The following is a 24,477-nucleotide window of genomic DNA, read 5'->3' on the forward strand; positions in this document are numbered from 1 at the left end:
GTAGAACAACTTATTTATATACCTGTTTTCTTTCATTATAGATTACTGCTAAATTCAATCAGAGTGTTTAAGCTATTTATAATTACAAGTCTGAAAGAAAGGGAGAAGTGGTTCTTTCTAATAACTGCTAAGGGTCCTAGAAATATCTACCATCTATGTAGCCTCAGTCTGAAAATACCTTGAATTCTAAAAACAATTTATCTCTTTCTGCCTCTTTTCAGTGGACAGTATCATGATGACGTTTAGTTTTAATAATCCATTTGCTTGTTTAGCAGCATGAATGTTACTTGATTTGGTTATCTGTATGTCAAGTGGAAAAAAAAATGGTATTTGGAGGAGTCCGTGGAAGCCTGGTATTTGCTTTGCTGTTAAACCCCAGCTAGTAATAATTTCCTTGTCTCTGAGCTGTCCATCAATACTCGGTTTGTGGCAAGGGTTCATAATGACATTACATTTGTTCAGAGAGAGGCTTCAGACCTATTTATTAGTAGGCTTTGCTGCGGGCAGTGTTTAGTCTAGCGGGATTCACTGACCAAATGGGAAGAAATTGCTTTCTATGCTGCTTTTGAAGAGTGTTCATTGTGGAATCAGTTTAGAGAAATCCCTTTTCATGATAATACTTTGCAATTTAATTATTTCAAATTACTTCAGATTCCCTCTTATTTTTTTATGTGCCTGTGTATTATAATAACTCCCCAAGTTATCTGAAAACCACCTCTTCCTACACCCATGCTTACTTCTGTCAACAACTAACATAGCTTTGTAATTTCCATACTATTTTTTCTGATACATTAGTAATTTACATCTCAAAATATTTTACTGCAGATATATTTTTTTAATCTTTTCATTCTCATTGTATTTTTAGCAAGATGGCAAAGTGGTTTGGTTTGGTTTTCATGTACAATTGTGCATATATATCAAATCCTTAGCTGTATTCTTGGTCTAAGAGAATTCTCTGGTTAAAGGAGATACCTGTTCATTAACAACTAAATTATGGTCCTAGATTCTTAGTCTATCTAGGAACATGTGTTTTCCCAGTTTTGAGGAAGTTTTCTTTACTGTTGTCTCAGTGAAATTTTATACTCTTTCACTCAAAGCCATTACAGTGATTTGTATTTTTTTATATAGTCAGCAGTGGTGAACCACCTTACATTTTATTGCTTCTGAAAACACTGCATTTTCCTTCTCTTAGGTGTTGGTTTCAGAGTTGGAGGAGAAGCAGGTGGCAGATTTTTTGTGCTTCAGGTACACTATGGAGATATTAGTGCATTTAGAGGTATGTATTTTGAAAATTTGTTCAGTAATTATATCAGTTACAGCATAAAAATATTTATACTGTCAGTAGAAAATTATTTTGCTGTTAGTGTCCCTCAAAGAGGTAAAGATCAGTGGTCATATTTGTAATAAGGTTTGTGTATTAACTTGAATTCTTTATAAACTTGATTCTTTATAAACCTTTATCTCTGTAAATGTTTGAAAGGTGATCAGATTTTTTTTTTCTTCAAAAAATGCAAAGCAAATTACTTAAATTAATGAAGAAGCAGATTAATAATTTCAAGTGTAGGAAGAAACTTGGTTTTTCCTATATAACTCAGTGTGTTCTTCAAGCAAATGGAAACAAACACCAATGAACACCCTTAACCTGTTGCCTTACTTGAATTGCTAGTGAGAAAGCTGACATAACTGTCCAGTCAATCTCAGTATCTATGTATAGAAAATGTTGTACCTAGTCTTTTTTTTTCCCCTTAAACAAACAAACAAAACCACTCATTTTGTTGTCATTAAGTGTTTCACAGAATCACAGGGTGGTTGGTCTTTGAAAGGACCTCTGGAGGTCACAGAATGGCTGGGGTTGGAAAGGACTTTTGGGAATCATCTAGTTCAATTCCCTGCTAAAGCAGGTTCACCTAGATCAGGTAGCACAAAAATGCATCCAGATGGGTTTTGAGAGTTTCCAGAGAGGAGACTCCACAGGCTCTCTGGGCAGCCTATTCCACTGCTATGTCATGCTCAAAAGTGAAAAAGTTTTTCCTTTTGTTCAGATAGAACTGTGCTCCAGTTTGTACCCACTGGCCCTTATCCTGTCACTGGGCACCACTGAAAAGAGTCTGGCCCCAGCTCTTGACACCTGCCTTTTAGGTATTTATCTGTATTTGTAAGATGCAGTCTGTCTTCTCCTCTCCAGGCTATATAGCCCCAAATCTCTCAGCCTTTCCTTGTCATAGAGATGATTCAGTCACCTCAGTATCTTTCTAGCCCTCTGCTGGACTCTCTCCAGTAGTTCACTGTCTCTCTGGAACTGGGGAGCCCAGACTAGGACCATGTCCAGATGGCTCCAAGGATGGAGACTCCATTACTTCTCTGGGCAACCTGTACCAGCGCTCAATCACCTTCACAGTGAAACAAGTGTTTCCTGCTATACAAAGGGAACCTCCAGTGTTTCAGTTTGTGTCTGTTACCTCTGCTTCTGTGGGCACCACTGAAAAGAGTTGGAGTCTGTCCTTTTTGTATCCTGCAAGTACATTTGTACATGGATAAGATCCCCCTGATCCTTCTCTTCTCCGGGCTCAATTCCTGTACCGTTGCAGTGGCACTTCAGTGGATTCTCTCCAGTATGTCCACATGTATCACGAACTGGGAAGCCCAGAACTAGACATAGTAGTCTAGGTGTGGCCTCATCAGTGCTGAGTAGAGGGGAAGAAGAATCAACTCCCCTGACCAGATGGCAATACTTTGGCTAATGCAGCTGAGGCTCCTCCCCAGGTGCAGGACTTTTCACTTCCTTCTCTTTGCTGATCTTCATGAGGTTACTTGTCCAGCATGTTGAGGTCACTCTGGATGGCAGAATGACACTTTCCAGTCTGGTATTACCAGCAAACTTGCTGAGTGCAGACTATCCAATCATCCAGCTCATTAATGAAGATGATGAACAGGACTGGTTCCAGTACTGACCTATGGGGTACGCCACTAGTTACTATCCTCCAGCTAGATTTTGTGCCACTGATCACCAGCCTCTTGGCCTACCATTCAGCCAGTTTATAATCCACCTTACTGTCTTCCCATCCAATCCATACATTACAAGCTTGAATTAATGGCATTTTCATTTCATTAATGCATATGAGATGCTGGTGATCTGAGATTTTTTGGGACAATGTTAATTGTTCATGTTTCGTGTTGTACTTTGCCCTTTAAACCTGAAATGCCTTTTTGGGACACTTTTGAGAAACATGAATTCTCGCTTTTAGTCTCTGAAACGTCCTCTGTGGTGTTTTTGGATTGGGGCCTTTACGGCCTTCAAGAACAAAAAAGCTGTGGATTGTCATGTTCTTGGAACTTGGCTGTGATACATTCATTACAGGATAGGAATTGAATGAGAATGTGAGGCTCCTCATGAGGTAAATGATAATCAAAATGCTGAAAGAAAAAGGGAAATTAAGTTGAATAATAGCAAAAACAAAAAGGGAGGATTATGCATTACAATAATAGTTTGAGCTGTGCCCATGGCCTCTGAATCTTTCTGTGTTACCATAGTAAATGATCTACAGATTGTACTTGGTTTTGAACACCAAAGTTACACTGCAGCTGACAGCTTCCCAGTACCATGCAGTCTCTCTTCTGTATACCTTTGGCCAGGTTTGGGCAGCACTTACCTAAAATTCTCAGTACTACTGTCTGAAGCTGAAGGTAATAGGTTTTACCATGACATGAAGATACAGTGTAGCAAAATGGCAATAATGGTAGCTGAGGAGGAATATGAATAAACTGAATGTACCAGCATCATTTACATAGACCTTGTATGTGAATGTGCACAACTGAAGTTGAAAGAAATTATTTTCATGAGACAGTTTAAATGAGCCTGTATAGCCCAGGAGATTCTATGCCTTCTGAAATCTTGAGTAATTACAGTTACAAACCTCTAAAAACAGCACGTTAGTTGAGAGCCTGCTCTTTATTATTGACTGGGGACAGAGAGTTCTGACTGTTAATTTTTGCTCTTAAGTATAGTTTATGTGTATGTAGTTACTAAAATGGAAACAAACAAATGAGGTCAGTCATTTCCATTGCATATTAGTTCAGGATGTGTTTGGAAATTATTTTTAGTAGTAAATTAACTTTGTAGTCAAAGATTCCAGTAGAAAAATCCACTTGCACACTTAGAGAAAGTACAATGAAATGTTATCATCTGAAATTAAAAATTAATTTTGTACCAACACCCCCTCCAGCAGTTTTTGCTTAGAGTATTTGTGCAGTTTGTATGTGAACACATGCAATTTTTGTAGTCAACAGCCAAGGACAAATGATGGGCAGTTAACTGGTCATCAAATAACGATCATTTAACTTATTATTCAGTGTCACATCAAAGGTGCAGAGGCATTTTTCATAGTCATAGTGTGACTGTAACAAATTAACATCATAGTATCATGGACGTACCTGCTTTTGTGAGGAGAGTGTGGTGTTGTGTTTACTTTTGAGTTTTGTGGTTGGGGAGAGTAATTAATTTTAGCCACCAAGCCAAAAAATATCTTAGAAATAAGTGATTTCTTCATAAGCATGTGAATTGTAAGCTATAATTTGAGTTCTAGTCTTATATGAACACTGGATTAAGTGCATTTCTCTTTAATATCCAGAAGGCTTACATAGGTGTCTTCCATAAAACTTCATTTTGCATATTCTCACCATGTTCTTTCTATGATATGTCATGATATCTTGTCTATGATATATCATGATACATCACGTTTCAGCAAATCAGTCATCTGTGACCTTTGCAAGGTATTTATTTGTTTAAAAATATATACTGGACATGGATCAACAATTATTTTTTTCTTTTCTATTTGGAAAGTAAGTTGTGAAAATTGTGCTGTGGAGTCTGTGCTTGTGTTTCGTTTGTCATGAACTGAAAAAAGGTGTGACTTTCATTTTATATGTTACTAAACTTTTTAAAAAGAATTTTCACAGGATTACAGCATGTGAAAGAGAACAAGAAGGGTTTCCTCAAATGTATCAGTAGTAAAAGGGAGAATAGGGAAAATGTGACCCCACTGCTGAATAAGGTGAGAGCCCTGATAACTGAGGATGCAGAGAAGACAGTGTTGCTAAATATCTTCTTTGCTTCAGTCTTTACTCCTAAGACCAGACCCTGTGAATTCCAGACCCTGGATGAAGTAGAGAAAGCCTGAAAGGGGGAAGACTCTCCACTGGTCAGTGAAGTCTGGGTTAGGGATCAGTTATGCAAATGGAATATTCACAAGTCCATGGGCCTTGATGAGATGCACCCAAGAGAGAGGTGCCTGAGGACTGGAGGAAAGCGAATGTCACTCCAATCTTCAAAAAGGTCAAGAAAGAGATTCCAGGAAACTATAGACCAGTCAGCCTCACCTGGAAAAACAATGGAGGTCCACTAGGCACTTGGAAGAGAAGGAGGTTATCTGGAGTAGTCATCATGGATTTAACAAGTGGAAATCATGCTTGACTAATATGATAGCACTCTATGATGTTGTAACTGAATGGGTAGATGCAGGGAGACCAGTGGATGTAGTCTGCCTTGACCTTAGTAAGGCTTTTGACACTGTCTCCCATAATATCGCTGTAAGTAAGCTCAGGAAGTGTGGGATAGAAGAACACACAGTGAAATGGATTAGGAACTGGTTACACAATAGAGCACAAAGAGTCCTGCACCTGGGAAGGAATAATAAACTGTACCAGTACAGGTTAGGAGGTGATCCAGTAGAGAGCAGCCCAGTGGAGAAGGACCTGGGAGTCCTGATGGACAAGAAATAATCCATGTGATAGCAATGTGCCCTTGTGGCCAAGAAGGCCAGTGGGATCGTGGGATGCATTAAGAGAAGTGTGTCCAGCAGATCAATGGAGATTCTCGTCATCTTCTACTCTGCCCTAGTGAGACCTCACTTGGAATATTGCGTCCAGTTCTGGTCTCCCCAGTTCAAGAGGGACAGGGATCCACTTGAGAGAGTCCAATGGAGGGCTACAAGGATGATGAAGGTACTGGAGTACATGCCTTATGAGGAAGGGCTGAGAGACTTGGGGCTTTTTAGTCTGGAGAAGACTAGAGGGGATCTGATAAATGTATACAAGTATATGAAGACTGGGTGTCAAAAAGGAAGGGACAGCCTCTTCTCACTTGTGCCCTGTCATAGGACAAGATGCAATGGATGTAAACTACAGCACCTCAACATGAGGAAGAACTTCTTTACTGTGAGGGTCACAGAGCACTGCAGCAGGCTACCCAAAGAGGTTGTGGAGTCTCCTTCTCTGGAGACTTTTAAGATCTGTCTGGAGGCATTCCTGTGCGACCTGCACTAGATTTTGTGGTCCTACTCTGACAGGGAGCTTGGACTGAAAGACCTCCAGTGGTCCCTTCCAACCCTAACATCCTATGTGTGATCCTGTGAAAGGAAACAGTGTTTCCAGCTTACATCTGTAGTTGTCAGAAAAATATTTAGCACTGTCATGGCTAAGTATAACCACAGACAAAACTGTAGTAGTTAGGATATTATTATTTAGATATTTCTTAAAATTTCTAGGCCACTGTATCCATGCATTATTTTACTCTTGACACAGAAATGCAGATCAGATTCTTGTACAGAACTATGGTTCTTCTATGTGATTAATGTAATTGCCTATTACAGTAGCAATAGTAACTTTCTTACTGCCTTCAGTTCATTTTGGAATTGCTCAATTTATACAGAAAAAATGATTTATTTATTTTTTCAAAACTCTGAGAATGTTCATAGTGTGAAGACACTATACTATTGGCAAACGGAAATATGTTTGAGTTGTTGCCCTTTTCCCCTAACACCATTTTAAAAAGAAACACCATGACATGGTAAAGGTTAGATTTTTCACACATGGCTCCTGTTTGGCATATGACAGGTTTGATTTTATTGTTTTGTGCTAGGTTTCCAGAATTTTTTAAAGGACAGTATGATGACCTTTACAACAGCGAACTGCAAATCTGAGAAATTTTTTAAAAACTTTATATTTGATCAGGTGATAAAGTAAAATGATTTGAGAGGAAGCTGGCATTTTCTAACTTCCATTAAAATTGTTGTAGTGTAAACTTTCTAACAATGTCAATAAAGCAGAGTTCTGCACCATCATCTCTGTTATATGAACAAAATTGTCATGAGAAAGGCTTTTCAAACATGTAGTGCAACTACAGCTACTATTTTTCCTTTTGCCTATAAAATGAAGACTTGCCTTTTTCATTATTTGTAAAGCTGTAACTGTGATTTACTAATCCAGATTTTTGAATGCAGAAGTGCTTGTTGGGACACGCAGAGTTGGAGAAACTGAGAATTCTCGGATGCCATGATGATAAGCATTATGAGAACCTAGTGAAATCAGCTTTGTAGCTTTTTACTTGCATGATGTACTAATTTATAAATTTTGTAAAAATAGTGACTTGCTTTTTTAACACATTGAACATTAAGTCAGTGGTGGTAAAACCCAAACTGACTATTACCCAGTAACATGAAATGTGGTGCAACTAAAATAGCTAATATTTGAAAAACTTTATAATCTGCGAAGTCTCACTGTTTTGCACCATTCTAGTTGTTATCCTCTATTCTGTTCAAATGCACTGCTTTCTTCAGTTTTCAATCTATCCACTGGTGGGAGGAAAGGCTCTCTCAAGTTACCATCTTTCAGCAAATCCATAGCTACTCTGTTCTCTTTCTTAGCTGGACTGTATACTGTTACAGGGTATTTTTTCAACCTTTTTCTGTATTTGCTTTGTAGTTATATTTACCTTCTAACTATATCTATTTTTGGTTAAAACATAAGAAAATTTTTTAAACAATAAAATTAAAAACAGAATTAACTGGGTTGGAAAACACCTTAGAGATCATCAAGTCCAACCCATCACCCAACACCATCTAATCACTTAAACCATGGCACCAAGTGCCTCATCCGGTCTCTTCTTAAACACCTCCAGTGATGGTGACTCCACCACCTCCCTGGGCAGCCCATTCCAATGGCCAGTCACTCTTTCTGTGAAGAACTTCGTCCTAACATCCAGCCTAAACCTCTCCTGGTGCAGCTAGAGACTGTGTCCTCTTTTTCTGCTGCTGGTTGCCTGGGCAAAGAGACCAACCCCCACCTGGCTACAACCTCCCTTCAGATAGTTGTAGACAGCAAGAAGGTCTTCTCCTCTTCTCCAGGCTAAGCATCCCCAGCTCCCTCAGCCTCTCCTCACAGGGCTTGTGCTCCAAACCCCTCACCAGCTTTGTGGCCCTTCTCTGGATACATTCCAGCAACTTGACATCTTGCCTAAACTGAGGGGCCCAGAACTGGCCACAGGACTCAAGGTGTGGCCTAACCAGTGCTGAGTACAGGGGCACAATGACCTCCGTGCTCCTGCTGGCCATACTGTTCCTGGTATAGGTCAGGATGCCATTGGCCTTCTTGGCCACCTGTGCACACTGCTGCCTCATGTTCGGCCTACCATTTCTGCCTGGCTGCTCTCCTAGATCACCAAGTACAACTGAGTAACTCTCATGGGGTTCAGTTGAATCTGCTACTGATATTCCGTACCATGCTGCTGTCACACCAGCTCCAAACTGAAAGTGCTGGCAGGAGCGAAGTATCATGGGGCTTGAAGTTTAGATGGTAACATGAGAAGTAACTGTTCCAGTTACTGTTTTCAGCTTCAGGATTTGGAGTATTGGTCCTTTTCTACTGGGCAGGCTGCAGCTAAGGGAGTGCAGTGCCTTTGTTGCTACTTCTACATTTTTCTGCAAATCCGATGAAGTAATCATGCATCTTATAAGCTCATTGAATTCTCTTTATCTCAGCGCAGAGTGGTTTTTGTTACTTTTCCTAGAGCAGGATGTGTTTTAACCCAGGACATTAACTAACAAAACAACAGTGTCTTTAAATGCCAAATATAGTAGACAATGTTCATACCGCACAGTAGCAGATGCTTGAACTGTCCTAGGATATTCACTGTTAAGCAGAAGCACTGTCTGTATTGGTATCTCAATTGCACTTGTTGGCTTTATTAAAAGGCGTTCTTGCTGGTTTGTTATTAATGCCTAAACCCATTGTATTTCCACAAATCTATCATGTTTCTGTTAAGATACAAACAAACTTTCTGCAATTGTAAAAATGATGCTTTTTCATCTTTCAGATGCTAGTTCATAAAGATCTCCAATTTCTAGTGATACAAAAGCAGTTATTTTTTCATCCACTAGTGTTTTGGTGTGCATTAGGATTTTGCTACAAATGCAGCACTGTGATGTTTAGGCTTTTGCAAATTTGAGTAAAATATGCACAGCATGAAGGTTTTATTTCAGAGAGTAAGAGAAAAACTTCTCTTGTCTTCTGGTAATTTTTATGTAGCAGGAGAATGTTATTAATGTGTGATTATTTTTCATGGGTTCAGTTGCTATTGATTAGACTGTTTTGTAATTTGTACAGATAAACACAAGGACTGCTCTGGTGTAACTTTACATCTGACTCATCAGAAGTAAGTATCTTTAAAAGTACTTACCTATTTTTTTCATCGAACATAAGGCATGGAAACCCCTCCTTTATATCCCTTTGAAACGCAAGTAATACATAATTCACAATACTAAGAATTTTGAAGCTAAGAAACTTGATTAAACAATGCTAGGAATACTGAGTTAATCCATCTTCAGAGCTTACTGTTTTAAACTGTGGAACAAGAATAGCAATAATGTAAATTATTGTTTTGTCCTCTTTCACATACTTTATAAAAGATGGTTAAAAAATTGTAGCCCAGTATGAAATGAAGGAATGAAAAATGCTACATAACGCATTTTTCCTCTGTAGATCAGTTTCAGATATAATCCAACACTTGGAAATTAGTGGTGTTAAATGATATTGCATATCATGTGAGTTATGTTTGGGTTTTACAAAGGACTTGTTGAGCAGAGCCTGGGTTTTGAATTTCAGGCAACCTTTGATTGCTGGAATGTATCTTATGATGTCTGTGAACGCTGTCATACCACCAGGTGAGAAAGGTGAGTTCTACAAAGGCAATTCTACGAAGTGATTATACAATTTCAGCATCTGGTTTATTTTTACTGCTTATTGCAGAAGAAAAATCAGCAAAGAGTTGCTGGATTGTAGATAGACAAATAAATTGCATAATTAAAAACATGATTTAAAAACTGTTCTACATTTAAATTTATATAATATTTTCCAATTACTACATTGGCAAAGGCAATCAATATTGTACAAAACAAAAATTATCTCTGTAGTACTAACATTTCTAGGATTCTTAAAAGTATTTCTTTGTTTTGTTTTTGTGTTTTACTAAAATAGCTCTACGTATCTTCTTGTTCCTCATCTCCTCTGAAAAAAAAACTATTTCTTTTACTCATCTGTATATATTATTCATGCTACATGTGATTTACTAAGAGTTCCATTTTAATAAACTAATTTCTACCAGTAAGGAAAGAACTTTAAAACTCTTTGTTCCTAGTTCATTAAAAGGTTAAAATACTGAAAAAAATATTGTAAACCAAAGTTTCCAAACATTTGCTGCTCAGAATCCTGGATTCTGTCTGGAAATCAGCTTGGGTAGTGTCAATATTATTTCACTAGATGCCATTGAGATGGAGATCAGGGATCATCAGGTTGAGTGCCTATGGGTGAGAATTAGAGGGAAGGCTAACAGGGCTGACATCCTGGTTGGAGTCTGTTATAGACCACCCAACCAGGAAGAAAAAGTTGATGAAGCATTTTTTAGGCAACTTAAGGCTGTCTCAAGATCGCCTGACCTTGTTCTTATGGGCGACTTCAACCTGCCTGACATCTGCTGGGAACTCAACACAGCAGAGAGGAGACAGTCCAGGAGGTTCTTGGAATGCATGGAGGACAGCTTCTTATCCCAGGTGCTGAGTGAGCCTACCAGGGGTAAGGCTATGCTTGACCTCCTCTTCACCAACAGGGAAGAGCTGGTGGGTGATGTGGTGGTCGGAGGCTGTTTAGGGGCCAGAGACCACGAGATAATTGAATTTTCAGTATTTGGTCAAGCTAAGAGGGGCAGCAATAAGACCTCCACTCTGGACTTCCCAGAGGGCGGACTTCAGGTTGCTCAAGGAACTAACTCAGAAGGTTCCTTGGGAAACAGCCCTTAGAAATAAAGGGGTCCGGGAGAGCTGGGACTACTTCAAGGAGGAACTCTTGAAGGCACAGGAACAGGCTGTGCCAATGTGCCGGAAGAGGAGCCGCCAGGGCAGACGGCCAGCCTGGATGGGTGATGAGCTTCTAAAAGAACTAAGGGAAAAAAAGAGGGTGTATCATCTTTGGAAGAAAGGTGAGGCAACCCATGAAAAGTTTAAGGATGTTGCTAGGTCTTGTAGGAAGAAAATTAGGGTGGCAAAAGCACATTTGGAGCTTAGACTGGCCTCTGCTGTGAAGGACAACAAAAAGTCCTTCTATAAATACATTAATAGCAAGAAGAAGGGCAGGGACAACCTCCACTCCTTGGTGGACACGGAGGGAAACGTTGTAACAAAGGATGAGGAAAAGGCAGAGGTACTTAACACCTTCTTCGCCTCAATTTTTACTAGCAGGACAGAATGTCTTCCAGACAGCTGACCTGCAGAGCTGGCAGAAGGAGTCAGGGAGCAGCACAGTCTTCTTCTGTTCCAGAATGGGGTAGTTGGTGATCTGCTTAGCCACTTGGATCCCCACAAGTCCATGGGACCAGATGGGATCCATCCCAGGGTGCTGAGAGAGCTGGCAGATGTGCTGGCCAAGCTGCTCTCCATCATTTTTCAGCAGTCCTGGCTCACTGGAGAGGTCCCAGAAGACTGGAAGCTGGCCAACATGGTGCCCATCCACAAGAAGGGCCGGTTGGATGAGACAGGGAATTATAGACCTGTCAGCCTGACCTCAGTGCCAGGCAAGATTATGGAACAGGTCATCTTGAGTGCAATCACACAGAACTTGGAGGATGGCCAAGGGATCAGGTCCAGCCAGCATGGGTTTAGGAAGGGCAGGTCCTGCCTGACCAACCTGATCTCCTTCTATGATCAGGTGACCCGCCTGGTGGATGCGGGGCAGGCTGTGGATGTAGTCTACCTGGAGCTCAGCAGGGCCTTTGACACCGTCCCCCACAGCAAACTCCTGGCCAAGCTGTCAGCCCATGGCTTGGATGGGAGCACACTGCGATGGGTTGGGAACTGGCTGGAGGGCCGAGCCCAGAGAGTGGTGGTGAATGGTGCCACATCCAGCTAGCAGCCAGTCACTAGTGGTGTGCCCCAAGGATCAGTGCTGGGCCCCATGCTCTTTAACATCTTTATTGATGATCTGGATGAGGGCATCGAGTCCATCATCAGTAAATTTGCTGATGACACCAAGCTGGGCGCAGGAGTTGATCTGCTGGAGGGTAGAGAGGCTCTGCAGAGGGACCTCGACAGGCTGGGCAGACGGGCAGAGTCCAACGGCATGAGATTTAACACATCCAAGTGCTGGGTTCTGCACATTGGCCACAACAACCCCATGCAGAGCTACAGGCTGGGGTCAGAGTGGCTGGAGAGCAGTCAGGTGGAAAGGGACTTGGGGGTGCTGGTTGATGGTAGGCTGAACATGAGCCTGCAGTGTGCCCAGGCAGCCAGGAGGGCCAATGGCATCCTGGCCTGTATCAGGAACAGTGTGGCCAGCAGGAGCAGGGAGGTCATTCTGCCCCTGTACACTGCACTGGTTAGACTGCACCTTGAGTACTGTGTCCAGTTCTGGGCCCCTCAGTTTAGGAAGGATGTTGACTTGCTGGAACGAGTCCAGAAAAGGGCAACAAGGTTGGTGAGGGGCTTGGAGCACAAGCCCTATGAGGAGAGATTGAGGGAGCTGGGGTTGCTTAGTCTGGAGAGGAGGAGACTCAGGGGTGACCTTATTGCTCTCTACAACTACCTGAAGGGGGGTTGTAGTGAGGTGGAGGTTGGTCTCTTCTCCCAGGCAACCAGTACCTGACCAAGAGGACACAGTCTCAGGCTGCGTTAGGGGAGGTTTAGGCTGGAGGTTAGGAGGAAGTTTTACGCAGAGAGAGTGATTGCCCTCTGGAATGGGCTGCCTGAGGAGGTGGTGGGGTCGCCGTTGCTGGGGGTGTTCAGGGCAAGGCTTGACAGGATGCTTGGTTGTATGGTTTAGTTGATTGGGTAGTGTTGGATGATAGGTTGGACACGATCTCGAAGGTCTCTTCCAACCTGGTTAATTCTATTCTATTCTATTCTATTCTATTCTATTCTATTCTATTCTATTCTATTCTATTCTATTCTATTCTATTCTTCTCGCTAGCATGGAATGTTCTATTTTAAGGAAGGTGACCACTGACTTGCTGTACTAGAACTCTAAATTTGCCCCATTGACAGCTGCTTTAAATAGGAGGAGATGAGCAGATGCTCAGCTGACTGCAGCTGTTCTGTGAACTCAGCAACTTGAAACAACATACTATTCAGTGTGAAAACTTATCCAACGCATCTTGCTCTCCATCTGAATATACTTGATCAATGCAAAATGATCCTTTTTAGTTGGGGGGGTGAAGGGAAATAAAAAAACTAGTTCTGTGCCTGTTGATAGCTGCCATCTCATGCTCAATCAGATGTGCATTTCTGAGGTAAAGCATACATTCTGCTACTAAAGGCATAATACAGATAGTTCCCAGATAGCTTCTAGAGAGGCATCAGCAGAGGAACTTCTGTGTTCTCTGTAGGCTCTTCCTTAGCTATTGTAACTGCACCTAACACAAGTACTAGCCTGCAGACATTATGTGTAGAGCACGTCTCTGCTGAAGTCTGCATCTAACCCTAAATATTTAAGAATAGGCTTAGAACTATAAAACCTGAATCAAGCCTTCATTATAAATGGTATCACTTCAAATTATATCAGTTTATTTTAATTTTCTTCTGAGTAGACTATTTACTGTAGCTATGTTTGTTCTAAATGTCCCTTAACATGGTCTGTAAGCAGATGTATTTCATTAAATATCAGTAGTATATGCTGGAAAACATTCTACCAAATTTCAGCCCTATTTTGTATGTACATCATCACAGAAAACAATTTTCAAGTGATTCACATTATATTTTACTAGTTTTTCTTTACAGCTATCTTGAGATAGACATTGCACAAATACAAGATACTGTATTTTTTGAAGTTGTCTGTTTTTCAGTTTAAGTATAATTGAATAAAGTACAGTAGTGTCACTTTTCTGTGATAAATAATGTGGTTTTATTTATTGCCATCATATTTTAACAGTGATTGATGCAGACATTGCTTGCCATTACAAAAGGTTTCCAATGCACCTTTTTGCCTACAGAGTCCATACACACAGACTAGGTAAGAGCTATAGTGTAATATAGGAATATTAAATAATTAAAAATGTTGTTATTTTATTAGCGTTGTCTCATACTCACATATATTGGTATGTTACAGGTAAAGTAGTTAGTGGATACAGAGTGAGAAATGGTCAATGGACATTGATTGGTAGACAGAGTCCACAGCTACCACAGGTTGGTTGAGTTTTTAATTACAAATGTAAATTTTAATTATATCTATTTAAAACTGAGAATTGGCAGTCATATACCCACAGATCTGCATCACGGTGTTTGTACCGGTATGCTTTGTGCCACTGGAACTTAATAGTGCCACGTATTGTCATGATTACCTTATGATGTACAACTTTTCTGAAATTGCTTTCAAATGTGTACCACTACCATTCTTGTCTGTGTATGAAATACTGTGAGGTGCTTTCACTGATTATGGTGAATTATTGTCTCTTTCAGGCATTCTACCCAGTAGAACATCCTGTAGATGTTAGATATGATGATATCCTAGCAGCTAGATGTGTGTTCAGTGGTGAAGGCAGAACTACAGAGACACATATAGGGTAAGTTTTCTCTCTTTGCTCCATTTCTTAACCATTTCTCCCAAGGTATTGGTTATGTGTAGAAATGTATTTGTTTCATGTCTTCTTCCAAAATAATTCTAAAAAACTGCTAAATTCTGCCAAAATGGTCTGTTTTGTCTGCTGAAGACTTAACTCTACACAATGTTTGTTGCCTTTACTTATGTGAATAATCACTTTGCTGGTGTTCAGAGCATTTCTCCAGTGAAGCTGTCCTGCCAAACACCTTACTCAGATGTTGGGCTGTTCTGCACTTAGATAAGGACTCAGATTATCAATTCTAAAAATACTTTTTAATAAGTTGAAGGTACTGACCTTTTGAAGCAAAATAATCAGAGTATATCTTCATTATTTCAGAAAGAAAACTTGTGGGAGCTGATAAATTCTGATAAATTTTAACCTATTGTAAAACTTAATCTTAAGAATTTTCCAATATAACAATATTCAGTGTTTTATGTAAAACAGTTGAAAAATAAATTACTACAAATTATAAGCAGCAAAATTAAAACTGTTTGTCAGTGATGCTATCTAAAGACAACAAACAGAGCTGTATAAAAACAAGTTACCAATACTACTGTGAAAATAAATGCAATATTAGTAGTCTCTTACCTGGCTCCAGTTCTCTGAATCATAATTTACTGTGTATGTAGAGATATAAAGATGCTCTGCTGAAATCTTTCTATTCTGGAAGTATGTGCTGCAGCACCCCAAGGGGTTAAGGATTCCACACAAATTGTTACCTTTCAGTGGGTAGTTAAGGACTAGCAGCTGAAGCAAAACGAATTGTAAAGTTTTTGCAAAGTTCATAACACTAAATCTATCCAAAACCATAATTCATCTGTGGACTTCTTTTTTTCCCACAAGTTCTGATACCCAAAGTAGTGCCTGACTGTTGAATAATCCTTACAGTATAAGATAATTATGGTCTTTTCTTTAAATGTACTAGTATACTTTCAATGGGGAAGTAATAGGAACAGAAATTAAAGAAATAAGCAGACCTTTATCTTTTTATTGCATAATTTCTACCTATTAACTTTGAAAATATATGTATATATAGCAACCAGCACCAGAACAAGGGGACACAGTCTCAAGCTGTGCCAGGGGAAGTTTAGGCTTGAGGTGAGGAGAAAGTTCTTCACTGAGAGAGTCATTAGTCATTGGAATGGGCTGCCCAGGGAGGTGGTGGAGTCACCATCCCTGAAGGTGTTCAAGAGGGGATTGGACGTGGCACTTGGTCTAGTCATGGGGTTTGTGGTGTCAGGTTGGACTCGATGATCCTCGAGGTCTCTTCCAACCTTGGCAATACTGTGATAATCATTTTAAGCAAATATTTAAAATACTACACAAAAACTGATTTATAATAAGGAAATACCCATAGTTGGAAAATAACTATCACCATAATATGAAATTAATAGATGAAAAGGAATGCAATCACATCAATGCTGGACATACAGAAAAATACAGAGCTGAAATAAATTGTATGAAAGTTCTTTAAGTCTTGGAAAGTATAGCTTGCTCCCATTCAGACTAGCTTGTTTGTCAAAAAGAAATGCTGAAGAACCTTTGAGTTGCAAGTACAAGCACTGAAAAAATGGGAAAGGCAAATGTGAAAGAGAAGATGATCTGAAAAGGATCAGATCAAGTCTGGATGTTCACTTCCCCAGTCTATATTTTTTTGTCCTGTGCTTTTGTTTTTTCTTAAACTAGCCCAAAATAGATCCTGAATTCCTGTTGTGATTTTAATAAACATATAAAGCAGGGCTAAAACAAATTTACAGTTTACTTCGTTCAATCACCTTCCAAAGCTGACCGGTTAAAGCTTAATCATTCATGATACATGCTAACTGTAGTTAAACATGACATAGTCTCAATGTTCTTAATTGTGTAAACATTTTTGTGATAGTAAGCTAATCACTTTTTGATGAATGAAGTATCATTTCTAGCCATGTCTATTACTTTGTATCTAACTTAGGAAAGGAGAACGAGTAGAATACAAAAAGGGAACAAGGACAGGTAGCCTGGAAGGAATGTAGAGAAATTGCTGAGCATCAAGGGATCAGGTTAGGAAAGCTAAAGCCCTGATACAATTAAATACGGCCAGGGACATCAAGGGCAATAAGAAAAGCTTCTGTAGGTATATCAGTGATAAAATGAAGACTAGAGAAAATCTGGGCCTTCTCCAGAAGAAAATGGGTGACCTAATTACCTGGGATATGGAGAAGGCTGGGGTACTTAGTGACCTCAGTGACCTAGTGAGGTACTGTTTTGCCTCATTCTTCACTGGCAAGGACTCCAGCCACACCACCCAAGTTCGCAGAACTGGCAGGGACTGGGAGAATGAAGAACAGCCAGCTTTAGAAAGGCAGGTTTGAGACTGCCTGAAGAACCTGAAGGTGCACAAGTCTGTGGGTCCTGAGGGAACTCGCAGGTGACGTTGCTAACTCCCTATCCACCATACTTGAGAAGTCATGGCAGTCTGGTTAAGTTCCTGCTGCCTGGGAAATAGGAATTTAGAAAGGGGAAAAAGGAAGACCCAGGGAACTACAGGCCAGTGAGTCTCACATCTGTGCCTGTCAAGATTATGGAGCAGATCCTTCTGGAACCTATTCTAGGGCATATGGAAAATAAGGAGGTGACTGATGACAGCCAACATGGCTTCCCTAACAGCAAATTATGCCTGATGTATTTGATGGCTTTCTGTGATGCTGCTACAGTGTTGATGGTTAAGGGAAGAGCCATTGATGTCATCTACCTGGACTTGTGCAAAACATGTGTCACAGTCCTGCACAACATCATTTGCTCTAAACTGTAGCAGTACAGATTTAACAGATGGACCACTCAGTGGATAAGGAACTGGCTGGATAGTTGCACTCAAAGTGTTGCAGTTGATGGCTCAATGCCTGTGTGACAAGTGACTAGTGGCTTTCTTCAAGGGTTAATATTGGGTCCAGAGCTGTTTAACATCTTTGTTGGGAACATGGACAGTGGGATTGAGTGTGCACTAAGCAAATTCACTGAAGACACCAAGCTTTGTGATTTGACCGACATGCTGGTAGGAATACCATCCAGAGGGACTTTGACGGGCTTGAAAGGTAGGCTACAAACCTCATGAAGTTCAATGGGGCCAAGTGCAAGCTCCTGTGTCTGGGTCAAGGCAATCCCAAGCACAAATACAAGCTGGGTGATGAGCGAATTGAGAGCAGCCTTGAGGAGAAGGACTTGTGGGTGTTGGTGGTTGACACGAGTCATCAATGTGTGCATACAGCCTGGTATCCAAGGCTGCATTAAAAGTAGCATGGACAACAGGTTGAAGGAAGTGATTCTCCTTGTCTACTCCATTCTCATGAGACCCCACCTTGAGCATTTAGCTTTGGGGGCTCCAGCATAAGAAAGATACACATGTGCTTGATTAATTCCAGAATGAGCCATGAAGATGGTCAAGGAACTGAAGTACCTTGCCTATGAGGATAGGCTAAGAGAGTTGGAATTGTTTAGCCTAGAGAGGAGAAGACTCTGGGGAGACCTTGAAGCAGCCTTCCCGTACTTAAAGGAGGCCTACAGGAAAGATGGGGCACGACTCTATCATTTAGCATAGTGATAAAACAAGGGATGACATTTTTGAACTGACAGAGTATAGATTTAGATTAGATGTAAAGAATAAATTATTTATTGTGAAGGTGTTGAGACACTGGAACAAGTTAGCCAGAAAATGTTGCGGATGTCTTCTCTCTGGAAGAGTTCAGAGCTGTGTTCGACAAGGCTTTGAGATACCTGATCTAGTGGAAGTTGTTCCTGTAGGGAACTGGTATCTGGCAAGGGTATTAGAATGAGATAATTTTTAACATCTCTTCCAACCTGAATTGTCCTTTGATTCCATTTTATGTTCTTTTTAAAATTTTATACCTTCCTGTCTGTGCTGGTTGTTTCTCTGTGGTCTTGGGAGTTTCTTGGGGCTTTTTGTTAGTTACACTAACTGCTTTCCATTGTCTTCATTAACTCATGATGCCCATGGTTAACACTAACCTTTTTCATCTTGCTTCCTCTGCTGGTCCAAGAAATTTAATAAAATACTGGGTCATCCCTCTTAAATACATAGTGTTTGGCAAACTGACCTGGTTGTGCTTCTGCCAATGAATACACACTATTTCCGGTAATTACAGGAGCACAGACTTGATGTCTTCGGTGTAAGAAGTTAAATCACGACCCATCTTTCAAAACTTTCAGAAATCATCCATTACAGTTAGCTGTGTTTCTCCTCAAGCTAAACTTCTGCAAATTAAAGTGTTCAGCTGTTTTTTGTCAAATATGGACATCAACTAGTCTTAAATTAGAAAACAATGTTTTGTTCTAATTTTTGCTATAGACCAGTGAGTTCTCCATGCAAGCAGCCATTGCTTGTAAAATGTAGTGGTATTTTAGAGTTGAGACAGTGTCAAGTAGTAGATTACCAGTATAAAGGATATCAAAGAACTGGAGCCCATTCAGTGTAGTAATTACGTCTTTGTAAAGGAAAGTGCCAGTGTGGCTGCTTGTTTTTCCAGTTGCAACATAATTATAGAATCATAGAATCAGCAAGGTTGGAAAAGACCTCAAAGATCATCAAGTCCAACCTGTCACCCAAGACCTCATGAGTACTAGACCATGGCACCAAGTGCCATGTCCAATCCCCTCTTGAACACCTCCAGGGATGATGACTCCACCACCTCCCTGGGCAGCCCATTCCAATGCCTAACAACTCTCTCTGTGAAGAACTTTCTTCTCACCTCGAGTCTAGAGTGTTGTTTAAAACAACAGACAGAAAATAGTGCAACCTGTATCTTTCCCTTTCAAAAAATATATTTAATGAGTATTGTATCATTAAAGGGAAGTGTGCCTGTAAGATTCTTTAACTGCATTATCTTGCTTTTTGATGTTAAATCCTCTGATTATTCTTCCCTGTGTACTGTTAGTATACCAAGACCTGAATATAGTTCTACATATGGTGCTACATGGTGTGAGGTAGTTAGCAGGAATTTTTTTACTTTATTTCATTTTAACTTGTGCATCATCTTTTCTACTAACTAAATTCATTCATAAAACAGAGTTTCTCAGGAGTTAAAATATCTGATGGAAGGATTCTGGATTTTCTGTGATTTACTAAAACTGTTGACAGAGGTTTTGTTTTTCTTTTGATTTTGAGTATTTGATGTTATCAACTTTGAAATGTTCAGACACAGTAGCGTGTCTCAGGTGAACCTGAGTTTGTGTGTGTTCCACATGCCCTGTTTTTACTGGAGTTTTATAGAGGAGGCAATTCGAGTGACAGGTATTAGGAGTCCAACAGTGACGTTAATGCTTTCTAAAAGCTTCAGTAAAACCTGCTAAATCAGAGTCTGATTTCTGTGGTCTCCAAGGGATGGTAAATTTTCAGTGCATGGAAAAATACCAGTTCCCTTTTTGAAACAGTCTCTTCTCCCATGTTCCCCCTGTCTTCCCTCTGGCTGGTGTCATTGTGGTTGCTATGGTGAATAAATGAGTGCTGCAGAGGATGTTGCTGGAAAACTCAGTGCTGACGTCTTTTGCAAACAGCTAATAGAGGCCAGCCCTGTATCTTTTTGTGAATGTGTGCTCAATGGTTAGTTTTGAAAGCTAATTAAAAAAGTCTTAATATAACCCTCTCTAATTAGTGAACCTTTCTTTTAAAGTCATAGTTACTAGCATTGTCTGTAGCTGTAAATAAAAGATACTAACCTGTATGTCACAGGAAAAAATAATTTTCTCATTCCGTTCTTGTTCCTGTGAAAGACAGGATTATGTAGCAACATAGAAGAGCCTCTTCTGTTTCAAGTATGTGCACATTTATCAAAGAACTGAATTTTTGCTGTATTCCTTACAGAAACTTGTGATCAAGTTACTCTCAAGATGGCAGTGCTGTCTTCTTTTCAAGAGATATTTATAGTATATTAATATTTAATGATAGTAAGTTTTGCAGCATTAGAGCCAGTGTGATTGACCAATGAGTAGATGCACTTGAACAGGGATACAAAAACCTGCCTTAAAAGATAGCTGTTGAAATAGACATTACTTGCAACATTTTTTGAATAGAAGAGAATAGAATAGACCAAGTTGGAAGAGACCTTCAAGATCATCGCGTCCAACCTATCATCCAACACCACCCAATCAACTAAACCATGCAACCAAGCACCCTATCATGTCTCCTCCTGAACACCTCCAGTGATGGTGACTCCACCACCTCCCTGGGCAGCCCATTTCAATGGGCAATCACTGTCTCTGTGTAGAACTTCTTCCTAACCTCCAGCCTAAACCTCCCCTGGCACAGCTTGAGATTGTGTCCTCTTGTTCTGGTGCTGGTTGCCTGGGAGAAGAGACCAACCTCTGCCTGTCTACAACCTCCCTTAAGGTAGCTGTGGAGAGCAATAAGGTCTCCCCTGAGCGTCCTCTTCTCCAGGCTAAGCAACCCCAGCTCCCTCAGCCTCTCCTCACAGGGCTTGTAAACTAGGTTTGCTCCAGACTGACAGAGAAACTTATGAATGGTGACATCATGAATGATGCACTTCTGTTGTTTCATCAGAACATATGCATAGTTGATGACAGACTGGAGACTTTGAGGAGCATACTGAGGAAATGAGAAGGAAAAGCACTTTAAAGAGTTGATGCAATTTTCTGTAGAAGCAAAAGACCAAATAGCTAAGAATTTCTATAATACATGAGGAGTCTGTGCAAACTGGTATTTTCTAGCATAAGTTGAGATTAATTTTGGATATCCACTGCAATTATGCTATTAAATGTTTTTGTGAGGAACTTCTAAACATTTAATTGCAACTTACTAATATTCTATTAAACAATTTAGACTAATTGAATGACAGATATATTTTTCCTAACTGCCACATCCTTTCTGTATTATGTAGGGGAACAGCCAATGACGAAATGTGTAATTTTTACATTATGTACTATATGGAGGCCAGGCATGCCCTCTCATATATGACCTGCACACAGAATATAAACCCTGAGATGTTCAGAAATATACCGCAGGAAGCAAATATTCCTATTCCAGTCCAGTCTAATATGCTAAAGATGACACATGGACATCATGAAGGTGAAAAAAACCCTTGTAATACATTTTATCAATGTCTTTCAATGCTCGCTGATGTGTTTGTCTGTATTGCTTTGGTATGCTGAATTTTCTTTAAAAGTAATGCAATTCTGAATAAAATTCAAATAGCTTCTTACAGACAATCACAGAATGCTGCGCTTGTTTTTGTTGGAAATGTCTGCCATGGTCTTTTATTCATCTATTGCTATAGTCTTTCAATTTCCAGCATATTTTAGTAACTACCTGAGCTGTGTACACAACAGATTTTCTATACCAAGGTTCAATACTCTAAATTATTGTTTTCTTAGTATCTGCTTTATATTGGATCCTATAAATCTGTATCATAACATTTCCAGAGTTTACTGATCCCACTGTTCTGTTATGAATGGAATCAACTGTTTATATTAAGCATTTGTAGGCATATAAGTTGCAGCAACAGTATTATACAGAAGTAATCTGACCGATATGTATGTGTAGCCAAGTACAAGTCTTTATTTTTTATTCCAGTTATTTTACTGCTGCACTGTTTGGTACAACTACGACAGATAGGTAAAAGTACCAAATGTTCTTTTCATAAGGGCTTTTTTTTCAGCAAGTAGGAACATACTGAGTTCCATTCACATGTGGAAGTTAACATCATATCCTAAAACCATTTTTCAGAAACCAAGGACACTGATAAAAGTTCTTTGCTGCAGCAGGCCAAAAATGAAGAGGAGGAGATTTTGGATCAGGGTATGTACTTGCTCATTTCTCTGTCAAGTAAGGGATTCAATAGTGTAAAAAAATGATAAATTGTACCCTGATTTTTAAGGAGTTGTGAAGTTTTTAATCTGTCATATCTGATCCAATTTGCAATGTCATGTGCCAGTGTGCTTGGTTAATGTGATTAAATGCTGTATAAGAAATAATTTTTAGAATAGACTAGACTAGAATAGAATTAACCAGGTTGGAAAAGACCTTCAAGATCATCAAGTCCAACCCATCACCCAACAGCATCTAATCAACTAAACCATGTCACCAAGTGCCTCATCCAGTCTCCTCATAAACACCTCCAAGTGATGGTGACTCCACCACCTCCCTGGGTAGCCCATTCCAATGGCAAATCACTCTTTCTGTGAAGAACTTCCTAACCAGCCTAAACCTCCCCTGGTGCAGCTAGAGACTGTCCTCTTTTTCTGCTGCTGGTTGCCTGGGAGAAGAGACCAACCCCCACCTGGCTACAACCTCCCTTCAGGTAGTTGTAGACAGCGAGAAGGTCTTCCCTGAGTCTCCTCTTCTCCAGGCTAAACAATCCCAGCTCCTTCAGCCTCTCCTCATAGGGCTTGTGCTCCAAACCCCTCACCGGCTTTGTGGCCCTTCTCTGGACATGTTCCAGCAACTCAACATCTTGCCTAAACTGAGGGGCCCAGAACTGGCCACAGGACTCAAGGTGTGGCCTAACCAGTGCTGAGTACAGGGGCACAATGACTTCCCTGCTCCTGCTGGGCACACTGTTCCTGATACAGGCCAGGATGCCATTGGCCTTCTTGGCCACCTGTGCACACTGCTGCCTCATGTTCAGCCTACTATCAACCAGTACCCCCAGGTCCCTCTCTGCCTGGCTGCTCTCCAGCCACTCTGACCCAAGCCTGTAGCACTGCATGGGGTTGTTGTGGCCAATGCATAGAACCTGGCACTTGGATGTGCTAAATCTCATGCCGCTGGACTCTGCCCATCTGTCCATCCTGTCAAGGGCCCTCTGCAGAGATCTTCTACCCCCTAACAGACCAACACATGCCCCAAGCCTGGTGTCATCTGCAAATTTACTGATGATGGACTCAATGCCCTCATCCAGATCATCAATAAAGATGTTAAAGAGCATGGGGCCCAGTACTGATCCCTGGGGCACACCACTACTGACTGGCTGCCAGCTGGATGTGGCACCATTCACCACCACTCTCTGGGCTCAGCCCTCAAGCCAGTTCCTAACCCAGCATAGAGTGCTGCTGTCCAAGCCACAGGCTGACAGCTTGGCCAGGAATTTCCTGGAGGGGACAGTGTCAAAGGCCTTGCTGAAGTCCAGATAGACTACATCCACAGCCTTCCCCACATCCACCAAGCGGGTCACCTGATCATAGAAGGAGATCAGGTTGGTCAGGCAGGACCTGCCCTTCCTAAATCCATGTTGGCTGGGCCTGGTCCCTTGGCCATCCTGTAAGTGCTGTGTGATTGCACTCAAGATGACCTGTTCCATAATTTTCCCTGGCACTGAGGTCAGGCTGACAGGTCTGTAGTTCTCTGGCTCATCCAGCCGCCCCTTCTTGTTGGGCAGCTTTCAGTCATCTGGACCTCTCCAGTGAGCCAGGACTGCTGAAAAATAATGGAGTGCAGCTTGGCCAGCTCATCTGCCAGTGCTCTGAGCACCCTAGGATGGATCCCATCCAGTCCCATGGACTTGTGGGGATCCTAGTGGCTGAGCTGCTCTCTTAACTTCTTCCTCCTGGATTACAGG

At 40.8% G+C, this 24,477-nt stretch overlaps 1 protein-coding gene across 1 annotated transcript in view; it reads left to right on the forward strand.

Moving 5' to 3' along the window:
• Window positions 1-24,477, forward strand: part of PAM (peptidylglycine alpha-amidating monooxygenase) — an 88,601-nt gene that overhangs the window by 22,409 nt on the left and 41,715 nt on the right. Inside the window, exons 6-13 of the mRNA XM_054179011.1 lie at window positions 1,193-1,276; window positions 9,439-9,487; window positions 9,937-10,004; window positions 14,245-14,325; window positions 14,422-14,498; window positions 14,772-14,875; window positions 21,802-21,989; window positions 22,647-22,718. Coding sequence (XP_054034986.1) covers window positions 1,193-1,276; window positions 9,439-9,487; window positions 9,937-10,004; window positions 14,245-14,325; window positions 14,422-14,498; window positions 14,772-14,875; window positions 21,802-21,989; window positions 22,647-22,718 — 723 coding nt within the window. The remainder of the gene's footprint in view (window positions 1-1,192; window positions 1,277-9,438; window positions 9,488-9,936; window positions 10,005-14,244; window positions 14,326-14,421; window positions 14,499-14,771; window positions 14,876-21,801; window positions 21,990-22,646; window positions 22,719-24,477) is intronic.

The sequence above is a fragment of the Dryobates pubescens genome, chromosome Z (genome assembly GCF_014839835.1).
Source record: "Dryobates pubescens isolate bDryPub1 chromosome Z, bDryPub1.pri, whole genome shotgun sequence".
NCBI classification, from domain to species: domain Eukaryota; kingdom Metazoa; phylum Chordata; class Aves; order Piciformes; family Picidae; genus Dryobates; species Dryobates pubescens.